This window comes from Leguminivora glycinivorella, chromosome 21 (genome assembly GCF_023078275.1).
Source record: "Leguminivora glycinivorella isolate SPB_JAAS2020 chromosome 21, LegGlyc_1.1, whole genome shotgun sequence".
Taxonomy (NCBI): domain Eukaryota; kingdom Metazoa; phylum Arthropoda; class Insecta; order Lepidoptera; family Tortricidae; genus Leguminivora; species Leguminivora glycinivorella.
In genome coordinates this window covers 15,270,665-15,295,574 of record NC_062991.1, presented here as the reverse complement: position 1 = coordinate 15,295,574, position 24,910 = coordinate 15,270,665, and the positions used below count along the sequence as shown (strand labels likewise).

The 24,910-nt window shown below is 37.8% G+C and overlaps 1 protein-coding gene across 5 annotated transcripts in view; it reads left to right on the top strand.

Moving 5' to 3' along the window:
* LOC125237444 (microtubule-associated serine/threonine-protein kinase 3) overlaps positions 1-24,910 on the top strand; it is a 129,185-nt gene that overhangs the window by 61,827 nt on the left and 42,448 nt on the right. For 4 of the 5 annotated variants that reach the window (XM_048144513.1, XM_048144515.1, XM_048144514.1 and 1 more), the window contains exons 4-5: positions 9,339-9,472; positions 14,512-14,587. In XM_048144513.1, the coding sequence (XP_048000470.1) occupies positions 9,339-9,472; positions 14,512-14,587 (210 nt within the window). Of the gene's footprint in view, positions 1-9,338; positions 9,473-12,669; positions 12,740-14,511; positions 14,588-24,910 lie in introns of those variants that run through there. The other variant, XM_048144516.1, reaches the window with a different exon arrangement.

Sequence of the window (24,910 nt, the reverse complement as noted above, 5' to 3'; positions counted from 1 at the left end):
GTGTAAATAAGATACCTAGCTGCTATTCGCTATTGGTTTCAAATAAACCACACCCATATATGTAATCTAAATATATAAAAGAAGAAGCTGACTGACTGACTGACTGACTGACTGACTGACTGACTGACATATCAACGCACAGCCGAAACCGCTGGTCCTAGAGATTTCAAATTTGGCACGTAGGTTCCTTATATAGTGTAGAGGAGCACTAAGAAAGGATTTTCCAAAATTCATCTCCTAAGGGGGTCAAATGGGGGTTCAAAGTTTGTATGGGGAAACAAGATTAGTTTGACTATTTATATAAAAGAAGATATTGACTGACTGACTGACATATCAACACACAGCCGAAACCGCTGGTCCTAGAGATTTCAAATTTGGCAAGTAGGTTCCTTATATAGTGTAGAGGAGCACTAAGAAAGGATTTTCCAAAATTCACCTCCTAAGGAGGTCAAATGGGGGTTCAAAGTTTGTATGTTTGAAAAGGGAGCTGGCGGACAATGATGTGCAGCTGACTGATGCCCGCGGAGAAGTGGACCGTTTGCAAGGCACAATAGACACCTTCAACCAGTGCGCTTCGACACATGAAGTGGCCTTGGCCCGCATCACACAGTTAGAAGAAGAACTGGGTGCGGCTAATGAGGAACTTAATTTGTTTAGGAAAGAGCGGGAGCAATATCATGCTTCGCAGTTACAGAATGTGTACCAAGAGTTGGTAAGCGGTGAAACACAATTGAGTAGGGACTCCAAACACATAGTATTCTTTAATAGTAGTAATAAGTTAAAAAAGTACATTAAGATTAATAGGTATATTAGGAGAACCCAAAAGCTGATCAAAGGCCAGGCATGTATTAAAAAATATAGTAAATTAAAACATACATTAACAGTTATGAAAAATAGGGTTCAAGACTGTCATTCAGAGCTGGAAGTCAAGGAATCAAATTTTCTGAAATTAAATGCCGACATTAACAGGCTGAAAGATGAGCTTTTGGCAGTATCCACCATGTATGAGACCACTAAAAAACAAGTTGAGGAGCACATACAGGCTTTTAATAAATTGCTGCTAGAAAATAGAAATTTGGAGGAGCGGTGTAAGGCATTATTAAATGGAAAACATTGTAATTGTGGCCAAATGCCACCAGCAAAGATTATTCAAGCCGATGTGGCCCACGACACAACTAGGCATGCGGCAGTAGTTAAACAGCCCCTAGAGCAGTCAGTAAGACTGTTGTTTTTTCAGATCAGATTGGGTTAGGAATGGGCCCATTATTAAGCTACCAGTTAGAGCAACAAGTGACAAATTACTGTTATCAAAACATTACTTTGTCTCATTTATGTGACCTTATTTCAAAGGGATGTTATGATAGCAGTACTACATTAGTAATTTTATTAGGAAATAGTCTTAATGTAGATAAGCTTAGCATAGATAAATTGATGTCCACACTAAATGTTATTGAAAAATCTGGTGTGGGGAAAATTATATTATGTGCACTACCTTATGCAGAAAATGTATCATATGACTATAATTGTAAGATAGCTTACTATAATTCTTTAATGTACCATGCCATAGCTGTTAATAAAAAGTACCATTTCTTTGACTTAAATAAATTCATTGAGCGCTTCATGCTAGCTCCACGGAAGGTATTTTTGCCAAAGAAATTATTTGTATATTTAGTGGAGTTATTGGCCTTCAATATTGAGCCAAATAGATGTAATAGTGTTATATATAAGTCTCAGTCAGCTGACAAAGCCAAGGACCCCATGCCTCATTTAAACTAGATTGTAAGACAGCGGAAAAACACCTGAATATGAACGTTGTTCACCAGAATATTCAGGGTTTTTCCAGCAAAGAATTAGAAGTAGGATTATTTTTAGATAGTAATAATGTTGAAGTTATGTGTATTACTGAACATTGGTTGAAACAAGAACAGTTGATATTTGATTATGTTAATTTTAAATTAGCTAGTTTTTTTGCCAGAAAATCTGCTGCTCATGGTGGCTCCCTTATTATTGTTAAAAATTGTATGAAGTGTAAAGAGCGCAAAGATGTTGTAAAATATTCCATAGAAAGAACTATAGAAATTTCATGTGTTGAATTAGACAGATATATTATTGTATGTGTTTATAGACCACCATCAGCTGACTTCAGCATATTTGAATCTACAATGGAAAATGTTCTGAATTTAGTATGCAAGGGCCAAAAACATGTTATTGTATGTGGAGATTTTAATGTTAACTTGCTCGAGTCATCTAGTAATACTGTTAAAATGTTCTGTTTGTTTAAATCATTTAATTTATTTAATTTATTTCTTGAACCTACCCGGGTAGGTGTGACTAGTGCAACATGCCTAGATAATATTTTTTGTAACTGTGAATGTATAGATAAGAAATTATTTAACTGTTTTCATTCCGATCACAGCGGCCAAAGGGCAGCTTTCTTAAACGTTATTCATGATACTCCACAAACAATAACATATAGACCCATTACTGGATCTCGCTTGGAATCATTCAAAAATGAAATTCTACATAGTTTGTCTATAATACCATTTTCGCATTATGACTGTAATCATTTGTATCAAGATGTTTTCAATGTAATTCTTAATCAATTTAATAACAATTTCAAAGTGAAATCTATTAGTGGGTCAAAAGTTAAAACAAAGTTTAGTGAATGGGCTACTGTAGGTATTCACAAAAGTAGAAAAAGACTTTATGAACTTTATGGTGAGAGAGAGCTGAACAAGAATTCAGAATTCCTGGACTATGTAAGAAACTACTCAAGAATCTTCAAGAAAGTGTGTTTAACTGCCAAGAAAAACTTTATTAGTTCTAAATTGAAAGTGTCGGACAACAAAGTGAAAACAACTTGGAGTATTATAAATAAAGAAGCTGGTAAATGTAAATCACGCGATTGTCAAGTCAACATTGTATCAGATAATCAACAAATAGTGTCGAACAGCGATGTTGCCTCGGCATTCGAAGATTATTTCTCAAACATAGCCGTTAACACCACAAAATGTTTACATTCTTCTGCGGCTCAAGCCCATTCATTACTTTGTGCTAATGTTAAGAAATGTAATAATTCATTTGAATTTAGTCAAGTAGACTCTGTAAATATTGTTAAAACATTCAAGTCACTCAATTTAAAGAAAACGGAAGACTTATGGGGAACATCAGTTAAAGTAATTAGTCATGTCATAGATATAATAGCACCTTACTTGGCCGTAATATATAATATTTCAATTTCACAAGGCACCTTTCCAGATCTTATGAAATGTAGCAAAGTCATACCGCTTTTTAAATCGGGTGATTCGAGTGATATAACCAATTTCCGTCCCATATCAATACTTCCTGTACTAAGTAAAGTCTTTGAGAAGCTAATGTTAAATGATCTACTGGGACACTTCAACAGACATAGATTACTTACAAGCAAACAGTTCGGTTTCACAAGGGGCCGTTCCACGACCGATGCTGCTTCGGTACTCATTAAACATATATATAATTTTTGGGAAAATTCTTGTGATGCAATTGGCATATTTTGTGATCTTTCAAAAGCCTTTGATTGTGTGGATCATGGAACGCTCATTTTGAAATTAGAACATTATGGTTTGTCTATAAATGCCCTAAACTTTATGTCTTCTTACCTTAGCAATAGAACACAAACAGTAGTTGTTAACAAAACTCGCTCTAGCGGGACTGTAGTCCAATTAGGAGTGCCACAAGGCTCAATTTTAGGTCCATTCCTGTTTTTGGTTTATATAAATGATTTGCCATGTATAGTGAAAAACTTTTGTGAAATAGTACTTTTTGCTGATGATACATCACTGCTTTTTAATGTTGACCGAAAATCTACGGATTACAATGTAATTAATAGCACGTTAGCTGATGTACTGCAGTGGTTTACTGTCAACAATTTACTTCTTAATTCTAAGAAAACCAAATGTATTCGATTTTCTCTGCCGAATGTTAAACCAATCGATACAAAAATACTTTTGAATGATGAATGCTTAGAGATGGTAGATACAACACTGTTTCTTGGTTTAACATTGGACAAAAATCTACAATGGAGTCCTCATATAAAGAAACTAGCAAGCAAATTAAGTTCAGCCGCATACGCCGTTAGGAGAATCAGGCAACTGACTAATGTTGAGACAGCTCGCCTAGTGTATCATAGTTATTTTCACAGTGTAATGTCATACGGTATTCTGGTTTGGGGCAAAGCAGCTGACATACAGACTATCTTTGTATTACAAAAGAGAGCCATTCGTTCTATTTACAACTTAGGAACACGTGAATCAGTAAGAGAACTCTTCAAAGAAATTAATATCTTAACTGTAGCTTCCCAATACATTTATGATAGTATAATTTATGTTGTTAAGAATTTAGACTGTTTCACTAAGAATTCTGATATCCATAATTATAACACTAGAAACAAAAATAAGCTTGCCATAAAGAAGTTTCGTGTCCGTAAAGTACAGAAGTCATTTGTTGGGCAATGCATTCATTTTTATAATAAGTTACCTGACACTGCTTTGAGATTACCCCTCCCAGCTCTTAAGAACTACTTAAAAAAATCATTGATGTTAAAGGCTTATTACAGAGTCGAGGACTATTTGACAGACAAACATGCATGGCCCGAACCAGAAACTACAAAAAACGAATAGCAATTAAAATAATTGTATAATGTATAGAGGACACAGTTCAGATAAGAAAGCACATCAAATATTTTATATTTTATGTTGTGTAGGTAAATTACATATTTAATGATATTGAGATTCATATTATCTTTTTCTTCTATGACAATTTGATATGTTTTCTCTGAAGAAGAACGACGTATTATTAAGCAATAATATAATTTATTGAAATTGATTTCCATAGAGTACCTAGTCTGTTCATATTCTTTGATGAATACTTTTGCATGTTAAATTGTATGTTGTTATTTAATGCATGTTAATTATAAGATGTAATGTTTTGAAAAGAAGTTGCCCGCCGAGTTTCTTGCCGGTCCCATAGTGGATACCCCCCTCCCAACTGAGGGGGGACTGAAATCTTCTCGAGGCTGAGGCGTAGGGTTAGAGCCGGCGTAGCTTTATTTGACGTTCATATGCGCATTGTAATATGCCTACTTGAAAAATAAATATTTCATTTTCATTTTCATTTTCATTTTATGGGGAAACAAGATTAGTTTGACTATTTTATTCGAAACTTCACAGGAAGATTCCTTAAGACATATGACTGAATACGTGTTTCAGGTTTTTTGAAAATTTAACCCCTAAAAGGGTGAAAAGGGGGTGATAAAGTCAAAAAATCAATATGGGTATCGTTTTTATGGTTTATCGGGTCGCTGATCACGATAAATACAACGTTTTATAAAATCTAACGAGGCGGAAGTGAAATACCTTCTCCCCTGTTGTGGTGCAATGGGGTTTAAATATATAAAAGAAGATATTGACTGACTGATTGACATATCAACACACAGCCGAAACCGCTGGTCCTAGAGATTTCAAATTTGGCACATAGGTTCCTTATACGGCGTAGAGGAGCACTAAGAAAGGATTTTTCAAAATTCTCCTCTTAAAAGGGTGAAATGGGGGTTCAAAGTTTGTATGGGGAAACAAGATTAGTTTGACTATTTTATTCGAAACTTCACAGGAGGATTTCTAAAGACATATGACTAAATACATGTTTCAGGTTTTTTGAAAATTTGACCCCTAAAGGGGTGCAAAGGGGGTAAAGTCAAAAACACAATATGGGTATCGTTTTTATGGTTTATCGGGTCGCTGATCACGATAAATACAACGATTTTTAAATCTAATGAGGTGGAAAAGAAATTTTCTCCCCTGTTATTGTGCAATGGGGTTAAAATATCCAAAATAGCCATAAGTATAGCTTTAGTTTTTATCTTTACTTCTGGTTCAAGAGATTTCAAATTGACACGGAAGTTCCTTAGAGGAGCACTAAGAAAGGATTTTTCAAAGTTCACCTCCTAGCATGATAATTTGACAGGGGCAAGGACAGGGACAGGGCCAGGGACAGGGACAGGGACAGGGACAGGGACAGGGACAGGGACAGGGACAGGGACAGGGACAGGGACAGGGACAGGGACAGGGTCAGGGACAGGGACAGGGACAGGAACGGGATAGGGTTAGGGATAGGGATAGGGATAGGGATAGGGATTGGGATAGGGATAGGGATAGGGATAGGGATATGGATATGGATAGGGATAGGCATAGGGATAGGGATAGGGATAGGGTTAGGGATAGGGATAGGGATAGGGATAGGGATAGGGATTGGAATTGGGATTGAGATAGGGATAGGGATAGGGATAGGGATATGGATAGGGATAGGGATAGGGTTAGGGATAGGCATTGGGATTAGGATAGGGATAGGGATAGGGATAGGGATAGGGATAGGGATAGGGATTGGGATTGGGATAGGGATAGGGATAGGGATAGGGATAGGGATAGGGATAGGGATAGGGATAGGGATAGGGATATGGATATGGATAGGGATAGGGATAGGGATAGGGATAGGGATAGGGATTGGGATTGGGATAAGGATAGGGGTAGGGGTAGGGGTAGGGGTAGGGGTAGGGGTAGGGGTGGGGATAGGGATCGGGATCGGGATAGGGATAGAAATAGGGATAAAAATAGGGGACGGGGACGGGGATAGGGATAGGGGAGGGACGGGGACAGGGACGGAACGGGGACGGGGACAAAGATAGAGATAGGGACGGGGATAAGAATAGGGATTGGGGTCGGAATAATCGGTCGGCAATCGATATTTAGGCAGTGTAAAATGCAGGTGGCCCAGTGGGAAGGTATTAGTAAGTAGGCATCGGCGAGTATCCTGCATCCGTAAACTATTACATTCAATGTGCTGTAAGAAGATCGTTGTTTGCTTGCCTTTTATATGTTTACGTTTGCAATAAGTATAAGCAAAATGGAAAAAATTGTAAGCGATAATGCAAGGAAGTACTTTTTACCCTACCGACCATAGCGTCGAGATACTGGCTATGTGGGTTGTATGAAGTTTCCCCAGTATAAATATTTATATAGGTAAAATACATACATATTCGCACCTACGCTGTGGTCGCTGTGTAACAATTCTACAATCATTGCAAGAATTTCTTTTAAAACAATATTAATATGTGTAAGGTACAGTCAGCCAAAACCGGACCGTACAGCAAATAGATCAGTTACAATGGCCCTCCAGTCGAAAATTGCCCCGCTTTACCTTAATCGAAATAATCGCGGACAGATGTACCTACAAAGAAACCTACGGATCCAAATGAAAATCTTATTTTTTGTAAACGTTTTAATAAGAATACTTTTATTACGCGGGCGAAGCCGCGGGTAAAAGCTAGTTATGAATAAATGAGTATGAGTATGAGTAATACAAGAACCCATGAAAAATATTATTCATCGGCGTTAAAATTAACCAGATATCACATACATTAAACCTGCAAAAGTTTGTTTTTTAAGTCAGATCGTAATGTAACAAAGATCCACCTACTTGTATGTTTTTTAATTAAATTTTTCTACTCCCGAACTGTTATTCGTCATTTACAGGGTCGTGCACATATCTTTAAAACCCTACATAAAGGTCTATTCCCCGAAGCCAGCCTCCGCCGGCTTTCCGCGCATGCGCGCAGTATCGAAAAAACTGAAAACGCATTGTTTGGCTCTGTAACCATGGCAACGCCTTATAACGACACTGCGCGCGTACGCGGGAAGGCTTTGGGCAGCCGAACTGACAGTGCAAACCTTTGCGTCAAAATACAGAAAACAGTGTGAATTTCACGAAAGTTATTCAAAAAAACTATTAAAAACTAAGTGCATGGTCGTAGAAAAAGTATTGTATGCAACGGTGTTTAACTGAGTCAAAAAATACTCGTGGCGTCTCAATAACAATTTTCGGCTTCGCCTCAAATTGTTACCCACGCCACTCGTCTTTTTTGACCTCCTTTAAACGCCTGTTGCATAAAATACTATATCAGTAGTCTTGAAGTAGACTATTTTATTTATATCGAGCCAGTAGGTGTGGCTCTGACCTCATATACTTATCATACGAATAACCTTATTTGATATGATTACTGAATCAGTTAGTGTTTTGTCATTCCGTACATTTTTTAACCCCCGACGCAAAAACGACAGGGTGTGGTGTTATAAGTTTGACGTGTCTGTCTGTCTGTGCGTGTGTCTGTGGTATCGTAGCTCCCGAACGGATGAACCGATTTAGATCTAGTTTTTTTTTGTTTGAAAGCTTAGTTAGTCGGGAGTGTTCTTAGCCATGTTTCATGAAAACCAGTCCACTATGTCGGGGTTTTTTCAAAATTTTAATTTCGTGGTTAGGTTATTGGATGGTCTGTATTGTTCTACGTAAGAAAAACCTAGCCTATTGCAGTGTCCCACTGCTAGGAGAAAGCGTCTTACATACAATAGGCTACGGTGACTGCTTACTATTAAGCGGGCCGCATGCTTGTTTGCCATCGCGTTATATATTTCAAAAAAGAGAGAAAAATTGAGACTTCTATTGTTAGGAAAACTCTTATATCTGTTACAAATAATTTAATTCGCAGCCTCATTGTTTCACATAAATACAAATCACAGAAACGATTCATCCATCAGCCACCATAACCAGTTTCCTCTAATCCTTTCCTGGTCATTGATCTATTACTGTACAGCGTATAATCGTTATCGTTATTCACGGCACGGTATAAAAACTTCCTTATGCGCGTCTTGAAGGCCTTTACACTTTACTGAGCGTCTTGTTTATAGGACGATCCCAATTCCCAAGAAACATTTTTTTTTAAATTATAAATGGGCTTACTCTTGGCCACAGACTAGCCAAAGGCAAAGACGTGGCCTACGATGGAGTGAGCTCGCCCAGAAGATGCCTGTTCACTCTTGATTTGAAGGTTGCCGGGTTATATGAGCTCGGAAATATAGCCGCCGGCAAGGAATTTAACATTTTAACTTTTTTTTTACCTAATTCCTGTAGACAATGTTAAAGTCATGTCTGCCGACAGTAAAATTGTAGTACTTATAGCCAATTTTTTTCTTGATTTCGGGTAAAAAAAAACTTGCTCATTATGTATGTTTTCCGGACAGAACGTGCCGCATCCGTTTGGCGATATACAGTCAAGTGCAAAAAAGTTTGTACAAAAGTTGGCCAAAAATATGACCCCATATGAATTAAGACCTATGGGAAATATTTTTGAGTAAGTTTTTCACATACCGAATAGTTTCGTGTGAGTATCTTCGATTCGCGAATGCTTTTAACTGTTAGGTACTGTTATGTACTCAAATAAATTTTGTCTTTAATAATCATGTTGTCCCCAGGTCGGCTCAGGACGCTGCAGCTCCCCGGGCACGGGGCCCCTCTCCCCGGCTGAGGGCCCGCGCTGGCCCGCCCACCCCCCGCACCCGCTGCACCACGCCCTGCTCTCCTCCAGCGTGAAGCGCGGCAAGGAGCTGTGAGTATAATGTACCCCCCCGGCCCCGGGCCCCCAGGGCCCCATCACCGCCCTCTCGTTCAGCGTGAAGCGAAGCAAGGAACTGTGAGTAGCGTGTGTGTGTTTAGTCCCCAGGCCCCAAGGCTTCATCGCCTCACCCTTTTCTCCAGAGTGTGAAGTGCAAGGAGCGTGTGTAGCCATAGCCCCCAGGAATCGCCCCTCTCTTGTTCTCCACCAACGGGACTAGGAACTGTATCGTGTGCAAAATAAGCACAATTCGATATCTGCCTCTGGATAGCAGCGAGGGAAGCAAAAAACGAAATTGGAGAGGTACGCTTAAAACCCTCAGGCCGTAAATAGCGACGTCTCCAGGTTGATAGTATAATTGCAAGTGCTTGTGGAAGTATTCATAATTCAACATTGGTTTGGTAAGCATCAGTGGCGGAGCGTCGATACAACTCGATTCCCAACGGGTCTCCTAAAATTCTCTAGTATCTGTAGAAGTCCATACAAAACAGATTCCAATAACCCCTCCGGCTTTACCAATGAAAATTTTCACGCCCCGCCACTGGTAAGCATCCTGCCTGTCTAAGGGTCAGTTGCATCAACAGCACAGAGAACCTCCTATAGAGTGGCAGTCTTGTCATATTTGGTTCGCGATACGAGTCACCAGTGTTTGGGGTGCGAGGAGCGGGCGGGGAATGTGTTAAGCGCGCTGTGATTGGCCGTTTCAAGGACGGCGGGCAGTCGCGCCAGATGAAAAGGGACAGAAGTATGACTGTCCCTCTACTGACGCGTAAGTGGCCAATGTAAGTTGACCTATGCCGGCTCTGAATAAATTATAAATATGACTTATTTGTGGAATGTAATGCCGTCTGTTTTTAAATTTGAGCTTCTTGTTACCTTTCCACACCATTTCACACTACAGGTGGACATCTTTAAGGCATCAAAATACCCTTTTCCAATTTTTTTGTGCGAAAAACACGCGCTGCTTTCGGGTCTGTTACTTGGTCGATACTGATCGGGCACGGCGAGCGCCCGCGCTTATATCAGTGCAAATACTAGGAAGGCTGGCCACAGCGAGTCGTCTTGTAATAGATGTCTATAGGGGTTGGTCTGTGATCAACAGTTAAAGGACACATCAACGTCACGCAGCAGAGATACAAGAAAAATACCGAACGTTAAATTTGTTGACAGGGTTTGATGCAACCGACCCTACTAGTATATCCCTATCTAATTATACTGTCGTTATCCTATTCTATACTGTACTCTCTATCTATGCTCTACATGTTTGTGTTATGAACCCTAGATTATTTATCAGGTATACCTATATTATTACCAATGTACAAATCCAACAGATAAAAATATATTAACGAGAAATTTCGAACTATATCATATCAAACAGTAATATAAATATTGTATCCGTTTATATATAATATAATATTACGTGATACGATTGGTTACGCAATTAATGTGCACCGGGTGGAAGATTTATAATGATTGCTTATTGATTTTTTATGTATGGAAAAATCTAGGATCGTGACAAATTAATGTAGGTTTTTTGACACGGCGTAGCTTAATATTATACTATGATATCATGATTCCTTATGTATTGTATATAAAATTTATTGATACGAGAGGAAAGTGGTAAAAAATTTGGTGTGACTACAATAAGGTGTATTTGGGTAATTGCGTATGTCTAGTATTCCGAAAATGAACCAAAATTCTGTTCTTTTGTTCATGATATCATGATTCCTTATGTATTGTATATAAAATTTATTGATACGAGAGGAAAGTGGTAAAAAATTTGGTGTGACTACAATAAGGTGTATTTGGGTAATTGCGTATGTCTAGTATTCCGAAAATTAACCAAAATTCTGTTTTCATATTGATTTTCGACAACTTTTGAAATTGTTCGAGTACGCTTTATTTTATTTCAGATATTTCTTAGATAAGGGGGGCAACTTCCTCGGGGGTCGTACAAAAAATTGAAGGGGTCTTTTCATGCAGAGCACCACCTTGATAATTTAATTTATTAAACTATTTGCTATATGCATTACACAAGTTGTGTAAATCATCCAGGTGTAGAATTTTTTGTATTTGTATCACATAAATCTGGCGTATCTAGAAGATTTTCACCAAATGTATACCTATCTCAATCTGGTATATCTATGACTGTATGTATAATAAATGTATGCATACTCCATAAGTAGCATCCTCTCTAGCTCTACATTTCAGCTACTTACCTATATTATATTTATTTACCTTAATCCTATAGCATTTTTCTAGTATGTGTTGACTCTGTTGACAAACATCAAAAGATGACTGATGTCATAATCAAATTGCCAGGTAAAGGTAAAAGTAGTATGTATCATATCATGTCATCGCGTCATCGCCTTAAAGCCTGACCAGACAATAACAATTCCAGGAAAGAACCCTACAGCAATTAAGTAGTCAGTCTTTGTTAAAGACCAGAAATATTATGATTATTGTCAAGAGGGCGCTGTTGATTGAGATTCTGATGTATCGGGTGAAGAAAATAGTTCTATCGAAATTCCGCAACATGGCGGCGGAGTCATATATTTCTGGACAGGCTTTACTTTAATATACTGAAGGAAACTGAAATGTCAATAAGAATTTTCATTTTACTGGTCACTTTGCAAACCATTATATTTGTTTATAGAATGTAGGTAATTATTATCACACACATAAACATTAGTTTGCACGTTTTGTTTTTATATATTTCGAGTAGCACTTCAGAAAATCGTACTTTTACGTTTAACTTTTTTCTATATTGTCATGAACAATATTTCCCTTCTTGTGTTATAATACAAAAAAATATAAACTTTAGTATCACTATCACTATTATGTAATTATAATATTTGAATTTCGAGGATTAATTTCCCCCATAACATCAAGCCATATTGACGACCCTAATGAAAATACTCAAAGTACATTTTCTTTAACAGCAATTATAAATACTTATATACTATATAAGTTAGGAGCACTATTTTAATCTTTGTTTCAAGCGTCAAATAAAAATAGTTTTTTCATATTTTATCAAGTAGAAATAAATGTGTTTCACATGGTTTATCATTCATTAAAAGTAAAGTTTGCATTCAAGCACACTCACGTTTATACGACAATCTAGAAGCAATCCATAGCTCATTCAACAAGCATATAGTTGAGTCATATCATAATATTTTTAACGGTGTAAGGCTGTGTCAATATATTTGTAACGCTATTGTTCTAAATTCACATGTCTATCCATGCTAGGAATAAGGATATGTAAGTATTGTAGATATTTGTTATAATATCTCCATAACATTTTTTATTTTCTTTCTACAGTCATTATAATATATGGGACCGGTTGAGGTGTTCAAAAAGTTCTGAACACGCATTCTGACGTCTTGATAATAGAAAATTGTTCAGATATTTATCAGAAATTGGCTGCTCTGATGCTTCTGATATATCTGTCGTCTGTCTGTTGTTTATGTCGAGTATTTTATATTCGCGGTACCTATAAATGATTTTAGAGCTGATAAATACTTACTACCGTCTCTTTTGTTTTAGATATTCCCTACTTTTTTATTTTATCTGAAATGCTATGTAATGTTATTCATTGATGATAAAAATGCAATGACAGGCCACACCTTATTTTACATTATCGTTAAAAGTTGTTTTTACAAACTCGCCCGATATACGAGGAGGTTTATCAACAGATTGCTTGTTCATGTACTTACCTAGTATAAAATAAAAACATACCGGTCTGGCCTAGCGTGTAGTGACCCTGCCTGCAAAGCCGCGATCCCGGGTTCGAATCCCTGTAAGGGCATTTATTTGTGTGATGAGCACAGATATTTGTTCTCGAGTCATGGATGTTTTCTATGTATATAAGTATGTATTTATCTATATAAGTAAGTATATCGTCGTCTAGCACACAGTATAATCTATGCTTAGTTTGGGGCGAAAATATCCCCCATTATTTATTCATTTAAAAACTCCGACACAAAAAGGACAGGGTGAAGTTTGACGCGTCTGTCTGTCTGTTGTACGTAACTTTCAAACTGATGAACCGAGTTAGGTTTCGTTTTTTTTTTGAAAGCTGAATCAATATGATGGAGTGTTCTTAGCCATTTTTGATAAAATCGGTTCACTACGTTGGGGTTTTTTCAAAATATGATTTTTTTTGGTCACTATATTCCCAAATGGCGTAGGTAGATTTCACGAAACTTTCAGCAATTAAGGGATTGAAAGCTACATACTACCTAACCTACACTGAGGGAAATTTGCATTATGAATTTAACAAGTTCGACTTGTTGCGGTTTATCCGTTTGAATCAGCCAAACGTATGTTTAAAACAATATGCGTCAGGTTGTTTTTATAAAATCGACTTGTTGATTCAAATATATTGCCGATTCAAATGACAAGTAGCTTGTTGTTTGAACCAAAGAGCACGTAGGCGCTATTTTAACCAAAAAACTTGTTGAACGAACATGAAAACTGGTTGTATTTTCTCTCAGTGTAGGTGCCTAAAGAGAGTGCGACTTTCAATCCAGGCAGAACAGAACCTAGTCTTTAATATAACTTTCCCCAGAGTATTTCTAGCTGACATTTAAACTGTATAAACTTTATACACTATAAAGTATAATAATGTTTGCGAGAAAGCTGCTTTAATCAAGTTTTCAATATCAAGTTACCTGAAATAGCTAGAAGCTCGTGGGAGACGCTGTCGAGGTTTATATACTTACCTTTGAAAGCTTGTGGGTTTATATAGATACTTACCTTTATGTTTCAACGGAGATACACATTAACAACAATATAGGGGGTGGTATTTACATCAGATCTATAGCACCGCTATCATTGCGCTTCGCTCGAAATCCGCGCGCATTCCGCTCGCAATCCGCGCTTGTTAGTTCCCGCCGGCGTCCACTGGGCGCAACACTAGCGTTCGTCCGGCGCACCGCTATCAAAACGCGCATGTGTGGCCGAGCTTTAAGGATCCGTCTATGATGGAAAACCACATGTTTTTTTTTCTCATTTTATTTTTTCCTTCACAGCGATGGTCGCAGGTGGTCGGTGGCTTCGCTTCCGTCCTCGGGCTACGGGACTACTCCGGGCAGCTCCAGTCTATCTGTAAGTATACAAGTGATACAACAGGTACAGTCATTGGAACCCTAGGCCACTGCAGACCTAAGTCATATTGACGTTATAAATCAGATTGCAAGGGACTATCTACACACAGGCGACGCCTCGATTAAGGGCGCGTCGCCTGGGGGCGCGTCTTACGTTCTTCCCGTACAAAATGTACTGAGGAGACGTTTTTTAAATTACATTCGGGCGGCGTGGCGCTGACGTTCGTTCCGCGTCTTATCTTAAGACAGTATGTTGCCGCTAAGAAATATCTTACTGCTTGTAATTTTGATATGGTTGTAGAGTGGCCTAGGGTTCTTATCCTATTGGTTGACTGACGTACGCACATGTTAGTGCGTTTTCACAATATCCGATCCTATATCGGATGTAGGAAGAATTTTAAAGGAAAAAAATCAAAGATGGCGGTGTAAATATGTGGGATATCGGTACGACATCCGATATCGGATCGGATAATGTGAAAACGCACTTACGCTCAGTGTGACGACCGCTTTGAGGTTTCATAGGTTACAACCGCACGCACACGTTACGCATGGTGTGTCGCTTGTTACGACGATTCATAGTTTACAACCGCACTCGCGCGCTAACGAACGGTGTGACGGCTCCCGTGAGGATTCATATGTTACAACCGCAATCACACGCCACGCAGATGGTGTGAAGTTTCTTATGACTTGTGATATGTGGTTTTATACGTACAACGGTCCGCGTGACTCTAAACCCTGCCTTACCCACACTTACACAGTACATATGTACTAATCGCCTTATTCATAAACGTACTCTAAAGTTATCAAGACGATAAAGTTCGTTTGTCCCTTTCCGACGTATTAGTGTGATAGAAAGGGACAAACGAACTTTATCGGCTTGATAACTTTAGTGTACGTTTATGAATAACCCCGGGTATGTGTTTAAATTGGGTTGGCCAACATGATATGATGATGCAATACTATTTATTTTTTAACCCCCGACGCAAAAACGACGGGGTCTTATTATAAGTTTGACGTGTCTGTCTGTCTGTTTGTGTGTCTGTCTGTGGCATCGTAGCTCCCGATCGGATAAACCGATTTAGATTTAGTTTTTTTTTGTCTGAAAGCTGAGTTAGTCGGGAGTGTTCTTAGCCATGTTTCATGAAAATCGGTCCACTATGTCACGCTCGGAGGTTTTTCAAAATTTTAATTTTGTGGTTAGGTTATTTGTCATAAAACGTTTCGTAACTCTGCTTCCAAAACACTGTATTCTACAGTTTCATACAAATTCATTTCGCAAATTTCCTCAGTTCCTCGTTCATGCACTTAAGACGCTACAAGAGCGAAAATGCTAAAATGATAAGTTAAAAGATATTGCGAAAAAATCTTTAAAATCGAGGTTCCGCTCTCGACTGTTTCCTCCTACAAAACTTAATCAATCGTAACGAAATTTGATAATCTGAATAACAATGAAATAGTCTGTGTCGGACCGTTTAGTTTTTTTGGATAATTGTTACCAATTTTGAATACCACATCTTTTATACGCCATAATCAATAACGCCGTTTTTGGAAATTTTTGATGGGCTCTAGCGTCTCTGAAAATAAGAATATCGAAAAAATCAAAACGGTCCGACACAGATAAAAATATACTGTGTTGAAAAAATCATTGCTCTATCTTCAAAAACCAGGGAGGAAATAGTCGAGAGCGTTTGTATGGAGAATTAACCCCTCCTGTAGCGTCTTAAATTATGCCACACATTATCTCACACTGAGTCAGAGCACATGTGTGTTTGTGTGTCTTTAGGACACTAATCATGTGTAATACTGAATCACTTCCTCAGAATCATACTTGTGAGACTAACTGATGAAAAGTCACTCAAATAAACATCAACTTTAAGCTTAGTATTGTAAGGTCCGTATTTGATTTGTCAAGATATTTTTTTATCTTCGCGGAAATTACGGTAACCTTTACTACTTTTTGTTCCACCTCCCTTATTTGGCGTGAAACTTAGAACTGTGTCGCTTTCATCTTATTGAATCATTAGTAGGTATGAAATCGCGAACGTTTGTTAAAACGACAAGGTGTTAGGCGTGACGGTATTGTTGTTTTTATCATTTAATGAAGTTACGACGAAAATGTATTTCGTGGTCTGATTAATGATACCTACTTGGAAACGTTTTGGTGTAATTGAGCGGCAAATTTGATAACATTTGTGTCGTGAGTGTTTTTCGTAATATGATGATTAGTCATTTGTGAAAACGCGATGTATGTTACTAAAGAGTAAAAGGAATAAGAAACAAAACGGTTAATCTCACTAGATTTGACTGACCGAATATTCGTTTTGGTTAACGAATACGAATATTCGCCCGATCACTCGGTCAGTGTTCTGGCGAATATTCGTATTTGGCACCTTGCCAATTCGCCTTGCCGTATTCGGCCCATAGGCACAGTATAATAAAGAGTACTGTCGTACAGTACGGCCACTCCCGCTCCCCGCTGAAAGTGCCGCCCACCCCCTCTCGGTTACCTCACAGTTACCGCCTGTCAAAAACGCGACCAGTCGACGTGTCATATTTCACTCATACAAGCATAGTACGCGGTCACCTACACGAGCTTAGACTGTGTGCTAGGAACGAGCCTCTTTCATATATATTTGATCGCAAGTGTCCGAGGTGTGCCATCCATAATAATTAATAACTATAATAAGGCAGTAAATCCTAGCTTTGGATTGGATTAAAATTTATGATTCTCTGCACATCTTTGACATCTACACGCTTTCTTCAGTTTTATACTCGTGACCATGATGCATGTAACTGGTCGAATTATTGAAAGCTCAGCAGGGCAATCATGGTCGCGCGATAAATGATAAAACATCGGGCCGTCCCTATCGCACTTACAGATAGTGCGATAGGAACGGCCTGATGTTTTATCATTTATCGCGCGACCATAATTGCCTGCCTGGAAAATAGCTACTCTACACCGTGTCTTTATTAAATTCCGTTAACTTCGTCATATGGTTAGGGCCATTGTAGGAAATAGAATGGCATAGTTAGTGTTTTTAAGCTCGTAGGTATTTTTTTTTCCTAAATAAGAAAAATCATACACCTGCGATAGATTTTTTTTTTATGGGATAGGAGGCAAACGAGCAGACAGGTCGCCTGATGGTAAGCGATCACCGCCGCCCATGGACACCCGAAACACCAGAGGTGTTAGAGGTGCGTTGCCGGCCTTTAAGATGGGTATACGCTCTTTTCTTGAAGATTTGAAGATCGTATCGGTCCGGAAATGCCGCAGGCGACAATTCATTCCACAGTTTAGCTGTGCGGGGCAGGAAGTTTCTGGAGAAACGCACAGTTGAGGACTGCCAGCCATCTAAATGATGGCGATGGAAATGTTGTCGCGTAGGGCGATGGCGGAAAGAAGCGGTAGGGATTAATCCGAACAATTCCTCGGAGCACTCCCCGTTATACATGCGATAGAAAATGCAGAGCGAGGCCACATCTCTACACAGATGTTACATCAATTGCTGTTGAGAAACGGGCTTTACAATTAACTCTACTAAGTAAGTGTCAAAAGTATGACATATCAATCTCATATCGAACATAAAGCCCGTTTCTGAACAGAAATTGATGTAACTTCTATGGCAGGTGTATGGCGTTTTTTAGAAAAAAAAAATACTAATTTCAAAAAAACTAACTGTCTTATTCTGTTTCCCATAATGGACCTAACTATATACCGAAGTTAACGGAATTCTTTAGAATTACGGTGTAAAATACCGGTCAATACAGGGTGCTCGCAAGGAACCCGCATATTTATTTATTTATTTATTTATTAATATATACAATTTACACAGCATTACAGTTTGCACCAAAGCGCTGGCAAATTTAAACATGCTTAGAAAAATAATTACAGTATTAATTATGATTAATTCATGCAAATACACAATATACAATTGGAAAAAAAAGGAAAAAATAAGAATAGAAAGAAATGTTTCAACAAAAAAAAAAAAATGTGTTATGAATTTGAAAAAGTTTTTCTTGTCACATTTTGACATCTGTCAATGACGACTGCGAGACTATGCCCCATAATTTTTGACGACCGGTCTGGCTCAGTCGGTAGTCTAATGACCCTGCCTGCTAAGCCGCGGTCCTGGGTTCGAATCCCGGTAGGGGCATTTATTTGTGTGATGAGCACAGATATTTCAGAGTCATGGATGTTTTCTATGTATATTTTTAATATTTTTTTTTCAATTGGTAATAACTCTGAAACTAGGCGATATTCAGAAAAGTTTATATGACATTATAGTCTCCAAATGTAGTCAGGAATACACTGTTAAAATCTTTCGGGTTATTAAGGCCCTCGGTGTATATCCCGGTCAATGTAAGTTTTTTGATAAAATAATTTCGCATAGTAAATAGCACAACGCTACCAAAGCATGAATAGAGGTGCGCCGCCCCGCCCGCGGTGGTTGACCTAAAACCGCTCCCATGGCCGAATGACTATTTACCAAGGTTCGGCTGACGGCTGTCACATACATCATGGTTTATACCCTTGTTATTTGCTGAAATACAATCTATAAAGCCTTTCATCCTTTAATTCGACATACCTAACATTATGACCCTTTTGTCTTTTTCCTGACACAATTATTTCGTCCGTGTCTAAACCCCTCGTGTGCGTCAAAAAATCGTGGGTTTTAACCTCGGCCATGTCATGTAGAGCAAAAAAATCCTTCCGGAAATAATACAAAAAGATGACCTAATTTTAGCACGGATTGGACTGTCGACAGCGGTGTTTTCAGACCTATAAGAAAAAATCTCCATACCTTTGCCAGTTTGCCATCCAATATCCATTTTTATTTACTGTTACATACACGGTGTAACATAAGCAAACCGAAAGAATTTAACCACCCTTTTCTGAGGCAAAAGAAAGATTATTATGTAATAAGACGTCAATCAAATTCGCCAAAAAAAAATTGTTTTTTGTGTAATTTTTTTATGTATTTTCACATAAAATGTAAATGTTATTAATAAAAGTGGCACTTGAAACAAAATAAGATAGTTTTTTCTCAAAAAAATACTTTTTGCAATGAGTCACTTGTAACTAGGTATTTTGATATCTATCAACGAGGATAGATTGTGCCCAATAATGGCGTCTTCGCCATCAAAAGAGCGTTTTGTGCTGAGAAATAATAAGTACGTTATTGTAATTTTATTTCTAATAATTTAAAAGTAGGTGAAACCCAGAAAAGTTTTAGACATTTTATATTACATTACATTTTAGTCTTCTAATGTGATCAGAAATACGCTGTTAAGATTATTCGGTTACTCATGTTACACCATGTATAAATACACACACATTACACACATTACAACACCTGTCTAAATGCTGGCAACTCACTGAAGAATATCAGGGGTGATGTCGCGGGTGTCCCTAGGCGGTTCTAATCGCTTACCATCATGCGATTCCTCTATATCCTGGTATTTGTATTTCCCAAGATATCAACAAGTTAGCGTGTAGGCGGTTTGGTTGTTTGCCACCCACGTCACTAAGTAGTTGAAGATTAATTTGAAGCTTGGTCTTGTTCTTCCTACAGAGTTTCTATTCTGAGAAACGATAGTGCCTGTTTTGGTAAGGATGGCTTTTTATTATTGTGTTAAAGTTAAAGAGCAGAGTTATTAATAGTATTTGAAAATTTTGAAATCAGTTTAATTACATTTATTATCTAAATTTTAACTAATCCATACTAATATTATAAATGGGAAACTTGTGTGTTTGTTTGTCCGTCTTTCATGGCAAAACGGAGCGACGAATTGTCGTTATTTTTTAAGTGGAGATAGTTGAAGGGATGGAGAGTGACATAGGCTACTTTTTAGGGTTCCGTAGTCAACTAGGAACCCTTATAGTTTCGCCATGTCTGTCTGTCCGTCCGTCCGTCCGTCCGTCCGTCCGTCCGTCCGTCCGTCCGCGGATAATCTCAGTAACCGTAAGCACTAGAAAGCTGAAATTTAATACCAATATGTATATCAATCACGCCAATAAAGTGCAAAAATAAAAAATGGAAAAAAATGTTTTATTAGGGTACCCCCCCATACATGTAAAGTGGGGGCTGATATTTTTTTTTCATTCCAATCCCAACGTGTGATATATTGTTGGATAGGTATTTAAAAATGAATAAGGGTTTACTTAGATCGTTTTTTGATAATATTAATATTTTCGGAAATAATCGCTACTAAAGGAAAAAAAAGTGTGTCCCCCCCCCCTCTAACTTTTGAACCATATGTTTAAAAAATATGAAAAAAATCACAAAAGTAGAACTTTATAAAGATATTCTAGGAAAATTATTTTGAACTTGATAGGTTCAGTAGTTTTTGAGAAAAATACGAAAAACTACGGAACCCTACACTGAGCGTGACCCGACACGCTCTTGGCCGGTTTTTGTCTCTTTCTTCAATACTAGTATTACGATCAGAGATCTGACAATAAGGCGGTCTTTGTTTGACATTTTCGGAATAATTAATGTTGTTAAAATTATCGACAAGATTCTGATCAATGATTATAATGGATAGCACTAGCTTTTGCCCGCGGCTTCGCTCGCGTTAAATTCAAATATTGCGGAATGATACTCACATACTTCCACCCCCCATTTTAGGGAAGTGGGGGGTTTGAAAGATATGAAAACTAAACTATGTCACTGTCTATTTCTTCAACTATCTGCACTTAAAAAATCATGTCAATTAGTCGCTCCGTTTTGCCGTAAAAGACGGACAAATAAACAGACACACACTTCCCATTTATAATATTAGTATGGATTTAGAAGATACTCCTATGCTGGACGAATAGTCGCAATTTTTGAAAGTCACATTGGGATGCATTTGAATTTTGAAACCGGAATGCGGACAACTTGAAAATATATTCGTGGTCTCGCATTCTCACCAAAATGCACTAAATTATATCAAAAATAACATCGAATACGCGATGCGCTGTTGGCATCACTTACCATAACTACTTACATACAAAAATATACCTTATTGTTACTTTGTAAAGTAGACATTTCATTGTACTTTCGACAAAGCTTCCTATACAAATCGCATGCACAAATAAAAGTTTACAGTTTGAGTGTAAAGTAGATATTCAAATGTAGTAGACAGTACGGTAATAAATATGGACACACTTAAAGTCCCACTAATATGTAATACATATTATGGATGCGCACCACCTTAGTGTATCGGACGGAATACGGTCGTGTATACGCATTTTGGCAGTTTGTCCGTGTACATATTTATTACATTTTGCACTCCTTACGCTCGCATGTATTTCGCGTTGAAAATTGGTCTTTACTAGTATGAAAATGGGGTAGGTATTTGACTGTGTGTGGTGTTATCAATTGTTTTGATCGCAATCCAAGACTGTGGAAGTGATAAGCGATAATGGTCAGTTGGTGAGCTGTTCCACTGTATTACCAAACAGGGTAGGCAAAGCACTTGATACTACTCAAGGTTTAGTACCACCCTTTGCAATTAAGGGATATTTGAAAGAAAACTCAATTGTTGTTATTACAGTGACACGTTGATCACACAAATAAATGCCCATACCGGGATTCGAACCCAGGACCGCGGCTTAGCAGGCAGGGTCACTACGTGCTAGGCCAGCCCGTCAAGTTTCGTCTTGGCAAGAAAATGTTTGTAACAAAAGTAACGTTTTACTGTTTAACGGTGTCGTGTTAACAGCAAAGATGTTTTTCTAATAGACCTGAAAATATCACTGTCGTCATAACAATATCGTTAACAAAACATTTTAACCTGAATACTTTTCTCTTGCAACACTTAGGGAGAAAAATAGCATATTTTATGGAGGAATGCTCGTTTTTTAGTGTATTTTTTAAAAGCATTAGGCACTGGTCCCGCCGCGAGCTAGTAAGCTATGAGCTATCGGCTATAAAACGAACAAAAGATAAACACTCCCGTGTAAATAAAAGAGACACGGCGATGTTAATAGTTACTCGCCCAGCGGTGAGCTATCAATATCGCCGTGTCTCTTTTATTTGCACAGGAATGCTTATCTTTTGCTCGTTTTTATAGCCGATAGCTCATAGCTTACTAGCTCGCGGTGGGACCAGTGCCTTAGTCTAGTAAACAATGTGATATAATGATTCAAAACAGTAATATGATTAGGCTTTAGCTTACATATTTTTTAACCATTTTTTTGGAATTTTATTACATCTTTTGCAGTTTTATGTTCACAGGATTAGACAGATTTTTAACAATGAGGAATGTGCAGGGTTTTAAGTCTCAGTAGACAGAAACACTAACACGCATATAATAACTACGAGAGTTGCAAGCGTCCATAGTTTACGGTAACTGCTTGCCACCTGTGCCTGTGACGCTTACCACCAGTGAGCTAGCTAGACGGACAATTTGAAACTTAGGTTTATTAGCGTGGAAAATGACATGAAAAATACATGTATTTTACATGTCGTTGTATGATAATGTATTTTCCCCTCACTACCTCGGAAACAAGTGTTTTATCCTTTAATGCCAGCGGGTAAAAAAGCATTTTATCCACTAGTGGGTAAAGTAATTTGACCTTGAATATAGTCAAATTAACTGCTTTCAAATTTATAAAAGTAGGTGAATCTAGTAATGAAGATGATTTACCACCTGTGGAACTACTGGAAGCAGTGATAAACGCATTTTTTGCGTTGTAGTTTCCTCGCTATAGTGAGGGGAAAAGTTTTGTGTTACACACGGGTGCAAATGTATTTTACTTCTCGTGTATTGAAAAACTCGCGAAGTGATTCTATTCTCGAACCACTCGCTTCGCTCGTAGATCAACTATAGAATCCTTTCACTTGCTCGTTTTTCAATTCCACACTCGGCGTTAAAATACAACTTTGCCCCCTTGTATAACAAATAACTATTTCATGAGTTTCATGTCTAACAATTTTCAACGCTATTCCCAATTAACCACAAAATCCAAAAAAAACTATCTTAGCTTCTAGTCTAGGTAATCTAGGTGAATTGTTGTTTTGCAAATTTACAGGAAATTGTAATCAATTGATAATAATCATAGCTAACACAACTTCAATAAAATTGTAACCACTCATGATGTCATCAGTAGGTATGCACTTAATAAATTATTAATGTAGGTTTGAGTATGACATAATGTACGGATGTAGGTGACTTATCGCGATTATTAATAACTGTTTTGATTTTGACTTCTTTATCAATCATTTAGACCAGCTGGCAAAATATCATACGAAAATATGTAATTCTTCTAGTTACAATGCAATACGAGTATAAAATGTTACTTTTCAGCGAATTTGTTTATTTATTTAAACGCACAAATTTTCAAAAAAGAGTACAAATAGCGGACTTAACGCCTTGAGGCGTTCTCTACCAGTCAACCATTGGGCTAAACAACAGTGATTTATCTTACCAGAACATAGATCACGTTCTTAGGTATAATCACATATATAATAGTACAAGTACAGAAGGCTCACTCCTTTGATGTTCACAAAATGCCGCCATTCTAAATTCTTACCTACATTAACAAATGGACCGCACACGAGCAGCCGACATTGAATTTTATTGCGCCGCGCGAAGGTCGTCACGAATGAATAGGCCGCGAGCTCGCGGCCGTTGTCATGTACTTGTAGCGCGGCGATAGAATCGCGGAGTGAGCCGCCCCTGATATAATTGTCATCTTGTCAAATGTGGTCTGCAGTCTTAGGCACTGTAAAATATACTAATGTATATAAATATTTTATTCGCAATCTCCACTTATTTTTATCGTGTCTTGGCGATACATACATAGCGTTTTTTGAACGTGGCCGTAAATACAAATTGGCATATTAGTCGGTTAGAGCGATACCGCGCGTTTTATGGCGTCGTTACGGCCATAACTGCACAGGTTATGGTTATTGGGCGGGGAGATTATCAAATTGTATGTAAAGTTGGCTTTTGTATCAAGGATTAGTAGGCTGTTCTTAAGACGCTACGGGACCGAAAATGCTAAAATGGAAAGGAGTCCCCCTTTCAATTTGGGAATTTCAGTTAAATATACTAGTGTTATTAACTAGATTTATCGAAAAAAAAAAATGTCCATTAAGAACAACCCAGTTAAAAGATATTGCGAAAAAATCTTTAAAATCGAGGTTCCGATCTCGACTGTTTCCTCCTTCAAAACTTATGTAAACGGAACGAAATTTGAGAATCTGAATAACAATGAAATAATCTGTGTCGGACCGTTTAGATTTCTTGGCTAATTGTTGCCGATCTTGAGTATCACACCTTTTTTTGAGCCATATTGAAAAAAAAAACCGTTTTTAGAAATTTTTGATTGGCT